The sequence below is a fragment of the Thamnophis elegans genome, chromosome 1, assembly GCF_009769535.1.
Source record: "Thamnophis elegans isolate rThaEle1 chromosome 1, rThaEle1.pri, whole genome shotgun sequence".
NCBI lineage: Eukaryota > Metazoa > Chordata > Lepidosauria > Squamata > Colubridae > Thamnophis > Thamnophis elegans.
In genome coordinates, this window is record NC_045541.1 from 84,813,263 (window position 1) to 84,828,494 (window position 15,232).

Consider the following 15,232-nt stretch of genomic DNA (forward strand, 5'->3'; position numbering starts at 1 on the left):
TATTTTAATTGATATTGTTTATGCTTATCTTGTACAGTTGACCACTAGGAGACTAAAGGCATCAGCAGTATAAACACTTAGTGAGTGAATATGTGTATAATGTGCTTATGTGTGATAGACAAGGATCATGGGTGAGAGAACTATCTATGGAAGCCCAGCAGAAAATCTGGAAAACCACACCTTTTTGCCTTCTTCTCCAGTTACTATCCCAGCATTCCTTTTAGTAGCTCACCAGCTGGTCCTTTCATCTTACTTTTTTTTATGTTTTGGAGGTTGAGAGCCAAGTGGAGGTAGAATCTCACCAGATGGGATAAAGCAGGGGTGTCAAACCCAAGGCCCTCCAAACCTCAAGGCCCATGGGGTACTTAGATCTGGCCAATGGGATCACCCTGGAACAGTGAAGGACTGGCCCGCGGTACCTCTGCCAGCGAAAATGGAGCTGGAGAGGGCCTCCATGAGGCCCTCCCAAGCTCCATTTTTGTTGGAAGATGGTTACAGAAGGACGTAGCTTGGGAGCCCATTTTCGCTGGCAGAGCACTCGGGCCACCACAGGCGCCCCTGATAGAAGTGACATCAAGCTGGCCCCGTCCACCTTGGCCACGCCCATCCTGCCTCCCTGAGTTCAAACACAACCGTTATGTAGCCCTCAATGAAATCAGGTTTGACATCCCTGGGATAGTTATTTTCTCTGCAGCGATTTGGCCATGGACATTCTTGCAAACGTGGGTGGCATGTTACTTATCCAAGAGCAGTGGGATCTCAATTTATTTTCCCCTGAGGCAGTACACAAAACTATGTTGCAATAAGCAATCTTAAAATAAGCCATGGTTTCAAATTCTGGTTAAAATTCTCTGCCTGAAGTAAGTTTGAGTGACACACTGTTCTTGTTATTCCTGGATGTGTCATGTTAGCCTTGAGGAACACAAGTGACTCAGGGACACACTTGCCAACTTTGTGAATAAGCAAAAACAGTCTTTCTGCCCAATGATGGTCTCCTTATGGAAGTTTCATAAACAGTGCCAATGAACTTGAGAGCCACTGTGATATACTGATTCAGAAGTTGTCCTAGGACTGGGAACAGTCAGCTTCTAGTCTACTCTACTAGCCTTTGGATGGTTTCTTTCACCCCAACTCATGTCAAAGGTTTATTGTGGGCAAACACAGAAGGACAATTGTGTCCAGTGCCCTTAATTCTTGAAAGGCAGGCACCAAATCTAATAGATAAATATCCAAAGTTGATGTTCACTGCAACATGAATCCCAGTGTGGTTTCCAATTCAAACCTCTGAGAGCCCAGGTGAAAGAACTAAATACATCATACTTTATCAACTGCTCCTCTTACAAATCAAATATACCATATTTTTCAGAGTATAAGACACATCTTGGGAGGCTGGTGCTGAAATTGAAAGTGAAACTTGCTGTTCATTGCAACAAGGCAAATTGCTGGGAGGCAGAAGCAGATTTTTCCCCTTCTAATCAGGCTAAACTGAAACTGCTGTTTGCCCTTTGCTGCAAGGAGATAAGTCAATAACTAGAAATGCCTATAGAATGTTCAAATTATTAGACTTATTTTTTAAAGACTGCTTTGTTATTGTTCTAGACAATTTAACAAAATGAAGAAGCTTTTGAAAATAAATGCTTGATCTGACGAGGCCCAGTGCTATTGTATCTTCTTTTAATTAACAGAGAATAATGTATACTTCCAGAAAGCCACATCAATTTTAACAGTATCTGTACAAGTATAGTCTGAAATGTAACACCACAAACAATGTATATCTTCTGTACTGTTTGCCGTTTGGTGCAAGGAGGCAAATTGCTGGGAGGCAGAGGCAGATCCCCCCCCTTGTTTTCCTCCCCAAAAGCTAGGTGCATCTTATATTGTGGAGCGTCTTATACTCTGAAAAATATGGTAAGTCAATAATAACTATTATCTCAACATTTAAGCCACATAGAAATAAAAGACATGTTAAAAACCATGAAAAGTATTTAAAAAAAGTTACTATATCTGTTGTATGCTGAATTTCAGACAAACTATCTTTTAAAATACTTTGTTGAAAAATTTAGCAAAATTCATTTTAAACCAAAATATTCTGTGTTATCAAGGTAAATTAAGCCATTCTTCAGGACACAATATATAATTGTCAATTCTTTGGCAGAAGGATTTTAGGGTGTTTTAAAGTATGTTTTTAAAGTATTTTTAGCAGAGTCCTAGAATCAACTGTATAAAAGCCAGAAGGAAATCTGGTTTCTATTCAGTTTGATTTCAGTTCAGTTATGATAAAGTTGTTGAGTTTTATTTGGTTTTAACTGAACATAGTTGTTAATAATTTGGAAAATAATCAATCTAGACTAGGAATGTGAAGTGGAGATGGGTTCCAGAAGCCTTCAGAAATTATTTATGTGAGAAAATAGTGCAATCCTCTGTAGCAGGGGTCCCCAAACTTAGCAATAGCAATAGCAGTTAGACTTATATACCGCTTCATAGGGCTTTCAGCCCTCTCTAAGTGGTTTACAGAGTCAGCATATCGCCTCCACAGTCTGGGTATTCATTTCACCCACCTCGGAAGGATGGAAGGCTGAGTCAACCTTGAGCCTATGAGATTAGAACCGCTGAACTGCAGATATAAGTCAGCTGAAGTGGCCTGCAGTACTGCACCCTAACCACTGCGCCACCTCGGCTCTGGCAACTTGGCAACTTTAGGACTTGTGGACTTCAACTCCCAGAATTTTCCAGCCAGAATTCTGGGAGTTGAAGTCCACAAGTCCTAAAGTTACAACTATGGAGACCCCTGCTCTGTAGAGATGCAAAATGTTCTGGAAACCATTACAGAGAAAGTAGTAGTGCATCTGGAAATTAACATAATCTGCCCACATTGTTATTGTAGACATATATTTTAATCTTTAGTAAATGATATGGATGGAAAGCCTTGCCTTCCTCCATATGAGATTCCAATTGTGTAACTGCCAACATTTTCCCTATCTACAAATAAGTCAAGGTGGCTGGAGTCCACACTGAGGCATAGCTAAAAACTGGAAGGCAGCACAATAAAGCTGGAGATCCTGAAAATAGAACCATAATGGTTTTATACTTGTTAAAATTCATGGAGCCTTTTATATATCTGTCCTGAACTAGGCTCCCTGATAAAAGCATAAATCACGCGCTTAGTCCCCCAAACCCCTCTCTTATTTAAACGGTTGTGAATTATGGTTATTCACAGCCCATGATTCATAAACAGTCTGTGAAGAGTCCAACAGATGTCTGCCACAGTCTTTCATAATTATGCTGTTCAGCACCCACCTTTATCTCCCTTGAAACGCTGCCAGAGACCTAATTGCCAATTAGTTTTGCAAGGCCAAATGGAGCACAGAGTCAAACGGAGCTTCTCAAAGTTTGAACCAACCAGAACGAACAAAATTGCTTCCGGCAAAGGCTCACGTCCATTTGCTTCTCTTTTATGTCTTATGGGAGGGGCCAATCATCTCCAAGCCTTACTCTCAAGTCACCCTTTTTGTCTTTAACTGTTCTTGCCTTCTGGCAGCTCTGCACACTGGGAACAGGCTCCCCCTGTTCCTCTGCCTAACTGATGTCAGACTCTGGAGGCTCCAGAGGCAGCACATTACTACCAGATGGCCTTGGCCCCCTGTCTGGCTCCAATGCAGAGCCCTAGTCTGAACCTTCTGTAGACTCCAGAATTGGCCCATGTTCTTCCCCAACCTTCTCACTGTTCGACTATGTTGCCAGATCTGCAGGCCGCAGGCAGACCACAACAATATCAAACTTCTTGAACTGAAGATGGCCTTTTCTCTTCTACAGGGAAAACAATGATATGGCCAAGTTGCAATATGGAAATAGGTGTCCTATTTAAGGACACCTATTAGGAAAATGGGGAACCACTGTGTTTGGCAGCCAGATAAAGTTGCAAGGTATTTTTTCTAACCAAGAGAGGTTCGCAAAGATGAAATTTTTAAGGTTGCCAAAAAGTTCTGCATTTGTTTTCCTCCCTTCAAAGAAGAGCAAACTGGATGCAGGTCCAAATAGACAATTTAGGGAATAAAGCAAGAGTTCTAGCAGCTGGTTGCTAAAACATATGTGTGGGGGAAAGACAATGTGTCAAGTACTGGATCATTCCCAATGGCCACCTTTACTCTATCCCAGGCTTCAAAGCTTCTGCTTTACATCAATTGGAGTCCATAGTGCTGGACTTAACAACTATAAATCCCAAACAAATTGTGACTACTAAGGACCTTCTTTCTGCAGTCTCGTGGTTCTATGCCTTTCAACCCTTTGACTGTTGACCCATCATCATTGATGGGTTTTACTTGAAGCATGCTCCAGAATCCAAATCAGAATCTGGAGAATCAAGGGGCTGAAGTTTCAATAGATTAAGAATCAGTTGAATTGTTACCATATGGAAAAAGACATTATTAGATGAACATTAATATTAAAGGTCAAGAATGTGGATAGTATCCCACATTCATAATGGGAAATACCAGCGGCTCTTTCTTTAGTTTGAAACGACAGAGTCCCTTTATTTTTCCATTGATTCTCAATAATTCTCTAATAAAGTGATGTGCAAAAGGAAGATGGCCACAACATTCCAGAATACATGATAGCTCAAATTAATTTTTTTTGAGCTAGCCAATTAACTATTGAGTTTATGCTCAAATATAGTGAAATTTAGCACTCAAGTTGCATCTAACCTAGAACAACAAAGTAAGTTGGTGTGATCTAAAAAGTGCTGGACTGAATGCAGCAGTTAAAAATAGTCCTGAGTTATTATTTGGTGCTACAGAACAGAATATAGCAGTGATGGTGGATCTTTTAGTGCCCAAACTGGAAGGCACGCACGCCAGAGTGCCAGAAACCCGATGACCAGTAGCCCAGCACACATGCGCATCTCAGAAACCGACAACTAGTTGGCTGAGTTGGGGTGACAGCATGCTTGCCTACAGAGCAGAGGTGGGTTGCAAATCCTGGTGCTACCAGTTTGCTTGTGCTTGTACACATGCTCGCACAACGCTTCTGCCATGCACAGAATGGCAGGTGGGTGGAGCCGCCCACTGCCACTGCCAGTTCGACTGATCCAGGCCAAACCGGGAGCAATCCACTTCTGCTGACTGAGGTGGCGAGCTGAGGTGGCGCAGTGGTTAGGGTGCAGTACTGCAGGCCTCTTCAGCTGACTGTTATCTGCAGTTCAGCGGTTCTAATCTCACTGGCTCAAGATTGACTCAGCCTTCCATCCTTCCGAGGTGGGTGGAATGAGGACCCAGACTGTGGGGGCGATATGCTGACTCTGTAAACCGCTTAGAGAGGGCTGAAAGCCCTATGAAGCGGTATATAAGTCTAACTGCTATTGCTATTGCTACAGAGAAGGCTCTGCGCACCACCTGTGGCACACGTGCCATAGGTGTGCCATCATGGGAATATAGTCTATTCCAGATGATGTTTAACTATTGTTGTTTTTGAGCAATGCAACTCTTGATGAATTAACTAAATACAAACAAAACCTAATCAGATGGTTTTCTGAATAAAAAAACAACTGGAAAGCGACCTGTATTGGTCTATGTCAGAAAAGAAAATTGGGTGGGTAACTTTTGCTCACTTGGAATACTTAGGAAGGGCCAGAGGTCTTCAGAGGTCCTCGTGACAGCTTACATAGTTTTGGGACGATTGCTGCTGCTCTACTTTTGATGTTTGAACCTTCTTGACTTTTTGCTTCTTTTTAGCATTTCTTTCCTTCTTTAAGTCCTTAAACTATTTTTCCCACTACTTTTCTCCCAGCTCTCATTTCTAATCTCCTAACAACCTGTTACAGCAACTGAGATCCAACAATAAGTCTTTTTTTACTTCTCACCTCCAGCCATGCTCCATGGAGGAAACTTTTCTGTCTTTCCAAGGCACTAGCCCTGGGGTGTCAAACTTGCGTTGTCACAGTGGCATCATATGACGTTTCATGACTTTTCTCAACTTTGCTAAATTGGGTGTGGGCATGGCTACCAGATGACACATCCAGCCTGCAGGCCGCAAGTTTGACAGCCCTATACTAGCCCATTCTCACTAGCATTGGGCATTTTTCTTCTCTGAGGGAGTCCTTAAACTAGCCAGATGGGAGGAAAGGCACAGGCAACAGTTTTTTCCTCTCAGGTATACAGATCGTACATACATAGATATTACAGATACATAAAGCCAGTGATTGAGGGATATTTCCTACCTCTTTTTTTCTTGGTCCTTTCAAGTCACTGTTAACACCTGGCAAATCTGTGCAGTTTTCTTAGCAAGATTTTTAGAAGTGGTTTTCCACTATCTCTTTTCTAGGACTGAGAACAAATCCACACAGCTGGATTTGTGACTAAGGGGCACTAGAATTCACGATATTCCACTTCCTAGCTTAAACCCTAACTACTATATCAGATTGCCTCTTCTACCGTGCTTAGGTAAGGTTCTGTGTGTGCATTCTATTAGTGGAGTATTAAGTCAAGACTTCACATAATTGTGCATCTCATAAATTTTCCTAGGAAACATAAAGTGATCTCAAATAGCAATAGCAGTTAGACTTATATACCACTTCATAGTGCTTTTACAGCCCTCTCTAAGCGGTTTACAGAGTCAGCATATTGCCCCCAACAATCCGGGTCCTCATTTTACCCACCTCGGAAGGATGGAAGGCTGAGTCAACCCTGAGTCGGTGAGATTTGAACTGCCGAACTACCGAACTAGCAGTCAGCTGAAGTAGCCTGCAGTACTGCACTCTAACCACTGCGCCACCTCGGCTCATTAGCACTGATCACCTGGTTCCCTTCTAATATTGGGTGGTGATAGGAGGAGAATATTACAAATCATCAAATATTACTCTCCTTAAAGAAAAGAAAAAAAGTAATTGCTAATTACTTATTGGTCCCAGACGAAATAAAACAGTTTGGTTGCAATTAAGAATACAATCCCAAAACAGCAATAGATCTATCTGCCACATCCAGGTACAAACAGATACTTTATCAAAAGAGAAATTGAAACTTGATTAACGTAAAATAAATCAGGGTAATTGATTTTATGAGAATATAGTAATGTTTCTTTCAAGCTTTTCCTATTAAAATTAATTCAATAATATTTCTGATATGTTAGATACCATGTGACTAAAACTGAGTTTAGAACATTTATATAAAACCATCTTTTAATTTTTATGAAGATTATATACAGAGCAAAAGTCAATTTTTAATGACCATCTAGCATTAGCATAAGTCTGTAAATATAAAATCTACCGTGCCAGGTTTTTAAACATGAATCCTGAAAAAGAGTGGAATATATTTATAACATTGACTAGAAGAATAAAATCCTGTAATTATTAAAATAGTTAAATAGCTTGTATGTTCTATTGCAGAACAATGAGGAAAAAAAGGCAACAGGGGTATATTTAGGAAATTAGCCTGAATACTCATTGGAAACTGTACATTTTTAGAAAAATAAAATAGCAGGCTATTTGCCACAGTAAAAACAAAAGCATCAAACAGGTGCAGAGGAAATTCAATTTTAACCATAAGGACCTGGCAATTCTGATTGCAGCCATTTAATGGTTAAATCAATCCAATAACTTCATTAATCAAACTCTTGCAAATTAAATTTATGGGAACTGCTTATTGACAGGCACAGTGATTTTAAGGTTTGCATTAAAAACAAAATTCTAAAATATTATAGGCCTTTGTCTCAGGAGCATCTGCAAAACACAATGTCCTTATAACTTGGGTATTTCGGGTTTAATTGTTCTCCAAACTGTTAATTCCCTTTTGATATTAAAAAGTTACTTTTAGGAAGGCAGCAAAACAAGATACATGAAGACCAAGCTGGACATAAAATCTTCTCATCATGGAATGCAGTACTGTGTTCAGTAAGGCTGTGAAGTTTTTTTTAAAATTTCCATGTATCAAAAGTGCATAGAAGTGTGATAATGCTGAAGAAATAAGTATCCTTTCACATTATTCAGTACAGGGGTGGGTTCTGGCTTCTTCTACTGCTGGTTCGCTTGATGCATTAACCTACTGGTTAAAAAATGCCCCTGTGCATGTGCAGAAGCAAAAAACAAGACAGAACTTTGCATAGCCGGCGAAGTTACTACCTACTTGGCCGAACCCACCTCTGATTCAGTATACTATTTTTCATACTTCTTCAGGTCTGTCAGTTTACAGCCAGCATTATGGGCAAAAGTATATTCTTGTAGCAGTCTAGAACACTGTTACGAAGTCTTTCTAAAGTGTTTTTTTTTCCTTGTTCTTAATGTCGTTCGTCTTCTTCGTCTGCTTCCTCAATGACCTGAATCTCATCTGTTTGACATAAGGAGGTATTTTCTGAATGTTCATTTTCTTCTGGTTTATTTAGTTCCTCTTCTTCAATTATTTTCTTCCACATTTTATGGTTTTCATTCAAATGGTATGTTAGCTGACTAAATATTTGCTGTCCGTTTCTTCTTTGTAATTCTGCAAAAGAAAACAATTTTTTTCAAACTCACTTCAAATAAATAACACATTTTTAGAAAATAAATCATATGTTTAATTTATGTCCTGTTTAAGGAAAAGAGGGGGAAAAAGAGGCCTGTTATCATTTGGAAGTTAGAGAAGAAAATATTAAGAAATAAGCAAGTTTCCTAGATAATGTATAATGGTGACATTCTATTACAATATCTTATTTTATGGAAATACAGGTAGTCCTCAACAACAGATCATTTAGTGACTGTTCAAGGTTACAACGCCACTGTAAAAAGTGATTTATGACCATTTTTCACACTTACGACCATTGTAGCATCTGCATGGTCACAGGATCAAAATTCAATTGCTTGGCAATTGATTCAAATTTATAATTGCAGTGTCCTGGGATCATGAGATCATCTTTTGCAATCCTTTGCAAAGTCAAAGGAGAAGCCAGATTCACTTAACAATTGTGTCACTAACTTAACAACTGCAATGATCCACTTAACAATCGAGGCAAGAAAAGTTGTAAAATGGGGGGAAATTCACTTAACAAATGTCTCACTTAGCAATGGAAAATTTGGACTCAATTATCTTTGTAAGTCGAGGACTACTTGTAACCGAAATCAAATTGTTCAAAACAGCATTTACTCTTACTTGTTCCTAAATCTTCCATTTCCTCTTCGCTATCCTCTTCTGCATCACAATCTTCAGAGCTTTCCCGCTCATCTTTTTCAATCCACCTGCCTGGAAGCAAGTTGGCTGCATCATAAGAATTGCAAAGAGGACCAACAATGTCAGCAATAAAAGATTCTTGTAATTTGGCAAGTTGAGGAGAATGTCGGTTCATAAAAGGACTAATAGGTAGCCCCAGGTTTGCTTCTTCATCTCCCTGGAAATTTATACATACAAAACACTTAGAACAGATTGGACAGAACAAGAGAAGAAGAAAAAAGGGGAATTCTTCTCATAATCTTACCTAGTGTTACAAAGAGCTAAAATAACTAAATCTTTGCTTTTAAAATTGCATTACACTTAGATACTTTCTAAACAGATGAAATAGGATATAAAAGATGGACAAGTTCTATGATAAATCTTTACACAAATAACAGTCTAATAGAGGAATAGGCAGCATGCAGGTTTTGTATGACTTACATTCCGACTTTTGGCATGATTTTAGATCCCTCTGTAAAATAATACACTTAAATATTTTAAGATCCGATTTTATGCATATGGCCATTCCATGTACAAGATTATTTGCATTATTTTCTCATATGTGTTCTGTTTACACAGGTTTACCTGTTCATAAAATTCATTAATAATTCCCTCTGTCCATTTCAGGTGGAGATCTCTAACTTTGGCTGGACCATTGATATCTGCAAGCTTGATGCATATCTGACATATTAACAGTCGATCGCTCTCATTGCTCCATTCAATACCATGTCCATTCATGTTTACCTATTTAGAAGAGAGACAAAGGAATAAATTAAATATTTTCCTCAATCCTTCATAGCTTATATATATAAATTTAAATTTTGGGAGTTTCTTATATAAAGTACACTTTAATTTCTTCTTACATTCTGCAGTATTCATGTGTAATTTGAACTAATTCCTAGGTATACAGTATGGCTTAGTTCCAAGGAAGGAGGCACAGGTTTACACTTATTTGTGATTTAAGTATCACCGAATGCAGTGAATTGAACTAACTCCTGTCTGTCTGTCTGTCTGTCTGTCTATCCGTCTCTATATATATATATCCATATCTCTCCCTTTCCCCCTCTCTCTCCCCCTACCTACCTAAAGTATTTTTAAAGAATTTTGCTGTTGACATTCATCTCCTTGTTCCTGTCTAGCATTTTGTGCTTAATACTTACGGAAAAAAACCACCAAATTCAACAAATTATTAAAAATACACAATGCACTGAAAATTATTTATGTTCAGTTACCTGCATTTATATTTGTATAAGACAATAATAACTGCATCACATTAGCCAACCTGACAACCACTCTTCAAGGAATCCTATAGACCACTCATAAATCTTCGTTGATTTCCTGAATAACAGCAAAGAAAGTGCCAGATTGACCTCAAGAAACAAAAAAAACAAAAAAAAGCCACCTCCTTCCAGGCATAAAATACTCAATATGACTACTTGGCCTGCATGAGGTAGGCAGACGGATCCTACCTGGAGGAGAGAGTCCCCCCAAAAAACTGAGCTACTAAGTATATTTTAAGTAATGTTCTGTATATTGAAATGGGCCCAAAACTCAAAGCAACAATGCAATCTCCATAGTACTGGTATCATTCTGAGGTACTGGTTTCAATCAATCTGGAAGTAAGGGATTATGTTTAATTCATGCTGTAACTTTCAAGTAATGTTCAAGAATAGTCCCATATAAAGCAAATTACAGTAAACTGGGAGATGAAAGGTCATGATTCACTATAGACAGCATCTCCTGATCTAGAAAAGGTTGTAATTGGTGTGCTAGCTGGAACAGGACAGTGTGTCATCTGGCAACGACCTATTCTTGCTGTGCTAGCAAAAGTCACAAGTCTAGGAAAACCTGATGTCAAGAGCTAAAGATGGAACTAACCAATTAGCAAAGGGCCTATACAAAAAACAGCACTTTTAACTTGCTACAATTCATTCTGAATCTGTTCCTTCCCAGCCAGGCACAACTCCAGGCACTGGATCTTCCATCTCATGATGGAATAAATAAACTGCACACTTTACAATGTACATATATACATAATTTCCAACTTCCACTCGGAGCAATTATGAAATCCACCAAAAAACAAATCCTATTATACAGTCAAAGATACCCTGATTCATCATAGATTTTTAACCATAAGATTTAGATTAGATTTCTCAAACTCACTTAAAAACTTAAAATAATCATAAAACACACATGAATTAGCACCATGAAAAATCTACTACAAAACAGATCCTACTAATAGTTTTTAGCTAAAATTCCTCAAAGGTATCACAATAAGAAACTGATCTTAGAAAAAATAATTAAGAAATCTGCTAATAAAAAAAAAGAAACTGATCTTAGTGTTTTCCGTATTATCACTCAGGTGACCCTATTACAGAATTCACTGATATCATGCATAGATCAAGAATCTATATGTCTGCACATCTTCCAGTGTGATATATATTATTTGCTTACCACATTTTATACAGAATAAACTAGCCAGTCACTATGGTATATAAAAGAATAAAAGAACAAACCAGCTCTCAGATAGGGCAATATATTAAACAGTCTAGAATTTGGATTACTCCAAAACGAGTGAAGATTATAATTGCTATGCCACGTATCTTACAAATAATTAAAGTGCCAATTCCTGTGAAGAGAATTCATCTGAGCAAGAATCTCTTAAGAGGTTCAATATCTTTCTGATGATTAATTGAATTGAGGCCAACTGTTCTTTCCAGAATAAAAATCTTAATCAAATCCCCAGTGCATAAATATCTGCCACACCAAAACAACTGCTTGGTGAATGGTATTAAGATTTCAGTATCATTATTTGTAATGTCAGAATTTCATTCCCCCTGATATCACTGCTGATCCTGTCTATAGATTATAATTTATATGTCTGATTTAATGAATTATAAGATTAGAAAAGCAACATCACAATATACTTGTGCTTTTCCCCTTTTCTATTCTATTCCCTTTTCTATTACCTTGTTCTTTGTTTCTATTTTGAGAGATGAACAAAATTTTAATCCACTACATTTGATCAGTAATTATGAATTTGGCATGTCAAAGTGAATTGGTATATAATAGCTAAGAAATTTAGTATATGGGTTAGAAAGAGTTGTTAAATAAAAAATACAAATTTCCCAGTCATACTTGAGAAATTTGTATAGAATACAGAATTGTATGATTTCACTAGTACCCCCTCCTCAACTAACTGTAACTTCTCTTCCCCAGTGGAGAGTCTATCATTCCCCCAATAATAATAATGTGAAATATGCAATCTATGCCCTACGTAGATAGATAGATAGATAGATAGATAGATAGATAGATAGATAGATAGATAGATAGATAGATAGATAGATAGATAGATGATAGATAGAGAGAGAGAGAGAGAGAGAGAGAGAGAGAGAGAGAGAGGCAGGCAGGCAGGCAGGCAGGCAGGCAGGCAGGCAGGCAGATAACAATGCACCATGCAATAACATGTAGAAGGAGACAAAGTAATCGGTATCACAGTCTTAATTGACTGTCTATAGAAGGAGATTGATTTAGAAATGTCTGAAAGCAGATAGAACTAAGGACCTAACGTAACCTTTTTACAGCAAGTGTATTAAAGACTATCTGCGCCATTCTAGGAATGGTGCAACGGCCTGGGAAGATCACCATAGAGGAACTTTTATGATGTCCATCCTAACCTTCTTGCACTGACTACCCAAATAGATGAGACTTGTTCTAGAGCAGAGGTGGGTTGCTGCTGGTTTGGTCCAGGTCAGCTGAACCGGTAGTAGTGGCAGCAGGAGGCTCCACCCATCCACCTGGATGCTTCTGCGCATGTGCAAAAGCATTGCATGTATGCACACATGTGAGTGCAAGCAGGGGGGTGCCCAAAAATTACCCACATCTGCCCCACAGTAGGACTACTTTTCTTCCTGATTTTATATTGTTCTATGTTCAGGGGATTCTTAATGCAATGTAGACAGGAACAAAGAAAATATGTGACAGCTGTATAAGAAATTACTTTTTCAACTTACCCTAATGTAACACATGGCTTAAAAAGCCATTCAAAACATATTTATATTTGACTAAAATGTGAATTTTATTGGTCTTTATGCAGATTAAGTGCATTTATGTTTGAAACAATTTGGTTCTATTTTGGTTTGATTAATTTAACTTTGTTCTGTATTTTTCATTTATTTATAATCCTTTTCTTTATATACTGTAAAGAACATAAATTAATAAGCAAATATTTAAATAGGTAGTATATAATATTGCTTAAACCATACAACATACATACGTACTGCATATTTCTATAAATTTCTATAAATATAATGAATAAATAATATTAAGTAGAACAACACACCTTGGCATTAAATTCAGCAAGAAAATCAAAATGTTTCTTGAGATCTGTCGCAAGTATTGCTTCAATCACTAAGAATCGAAATCGTTTGAACTGTACATGGTCAAGATTAGACAGAAAATTGTATTCCGGTAGTGATAAGAAGAGGCTCCATGCAGAGGCTGCATGATGATTTTCTAGAACCGATCTATCATTGTACAACACAGCCTGAAAAATAATTAGTACAAATATTTTAAAGAGTGACATTTCACAAAACCGTAACAGCCAATTCATGTTATCTCTGAGAAATAGAATAAAGCAGTTACTTCTTTATGAGAATTATTATGCTAAGCAATTAGATATAAATCTCTAAATAAAAACACCATCTGAGTTAGATCCAGAAAACATATACTAAGTTTAATTTCCTACTCTTAAGGAAGAACCATATTCAAATAAACCATAGAAGCATCTGCTTATAGTCATTCTTCTCCACCTTCTTGAAAAGAGAGGGAAAAGCTGAAACAGGGAGAGGGAAGCTTAAATAATAAATTGTTTAGTTCAAGTGAATGCAATATTATGCACATTGTAGGGAGAGCCTTAATCTCACGTATACGCTAATGGGAACTGAGCTGCCTATAAACTAGCCAGTTCATGGGATTATTACTATGTCACCAGAATGTGCAGAAACTATGAAAAATGCAAATTTCATCATAGGAATCGTTAGGAAAGGGACTGAAAATAAAACAAGTGATAATGCAGTGCCCTTACATAAATGGGCATGCATCTATCTCTGAAATATTGTGTACATTTCTGGTTCCCAAGGTGAAATTAAAATGATTAGGAAATTCAAATGCATTTCCTACAAGAAAAGCTATATTGTCTAGGACTGCTGAAGTTGGAAAAGTGATTGAAGGAGGGCATATAAAATTGCTCATAGCATGGAGAAAGTGGGCAGGAAGAAATTTTCCTATTTTCTCAAAACCGTAGGACCAGGAACCATCCAATTAAGTTGATGGGAAAGAGATTTAGAACCACTACTATAGCAGCAGCCACAAAAACCCTGCACACTGCATATAATTAACTTCCGAAATTCATTATCCCAAAATGCATTATCCCATTTTGTAAACTAGATTATCAGACCCTTGGAGGCCTTGGTCTCCAGCTACAGCTGCTAAATGCCAGTAATAAATTTCTCTTTATCTACAATTTCATCAGAGATGAGAAGGCAAAGCTGGCTAGCATTACCAACACTTGGATGGATGCAGAGGGAAGTGTTTCCCTGCTCTGAATGTGGCCATCTAAGGTTAGGTTCAGCTGCAGGCCTATGGCAGGAGAGGAGGGCAACAATCATGCAGACACTCTATAGAGGCGCTGTTCCACAAATAATTGGGTGTGAGGTCTTGTTCCTCAGGGAAAAATTGGGACCCCAGTTGTTGTACCATCTCCTTCTACAGAGCATCTCTCTTCCTGAGCTGCTTAACCGCATCTCTGGGCTGGCAGTGTGATGTCCTACTGGCTTCTTCATTGACTTTACTTGTGGGAAGCTAGCAGGGAAGATCCAAATGGTGATCACACAACTGTGGGATACGGCAATTGTCGTAACTACAAGCTGTTTGCCAAATGCTTAAATTGCAATCACGTGATTTTGGGAATGTTGCAATGGCCACAACTTCAAAGACTGGTCAAGTTTCTCTGATTCAGAACCATCATAACTTTGAACAGGTGCTGAATATAATGCTCTGCAAGT

At 38.2% G+C, this 15,232-nt stretch overlaps 1 protein-coding gene across 2 annotated transcripts in view; it reads right to left on the minus strand.

The window, feature by feature from the left end:
* Positions 1–7,150: 7,150 nt before the first annotated feature.
* The window catches only part of PDE3B (phosphodiesterase 3B), a 46,747-nt gene continuing 38,665 nt past the window's right edge, over positions 7,151–15,232 (minus strand). Inside the window, exons 13-16 of one of the 2 annotated variants that reach the window (XM_032222822.1) lie at positions 13,510–13,713; positions 9,753–9,911; positions 9,111–9,345; positions 7,151–8,465 (exon numbers count right to left, since the gene is read on the minus strand). In XM_032222822.1, the coding sequence (XP_032078713.1) occupies positions 8,263–8,465; positions 9,111–9,345; positions 9,753–9,911; positions 13,510–13,713 (801 nt within the window). In that variant the 3' untranslated portion in view covers positions 7,151–8,262. The remainder of the gene's footprint in view (positions 8,466–9,110; positions 9,346–9,752; positions 9,912–13,509; positions 13,714–15,232) is intronic. The other variant, XM_032222830.1, reaches the window with a different exon arrangement.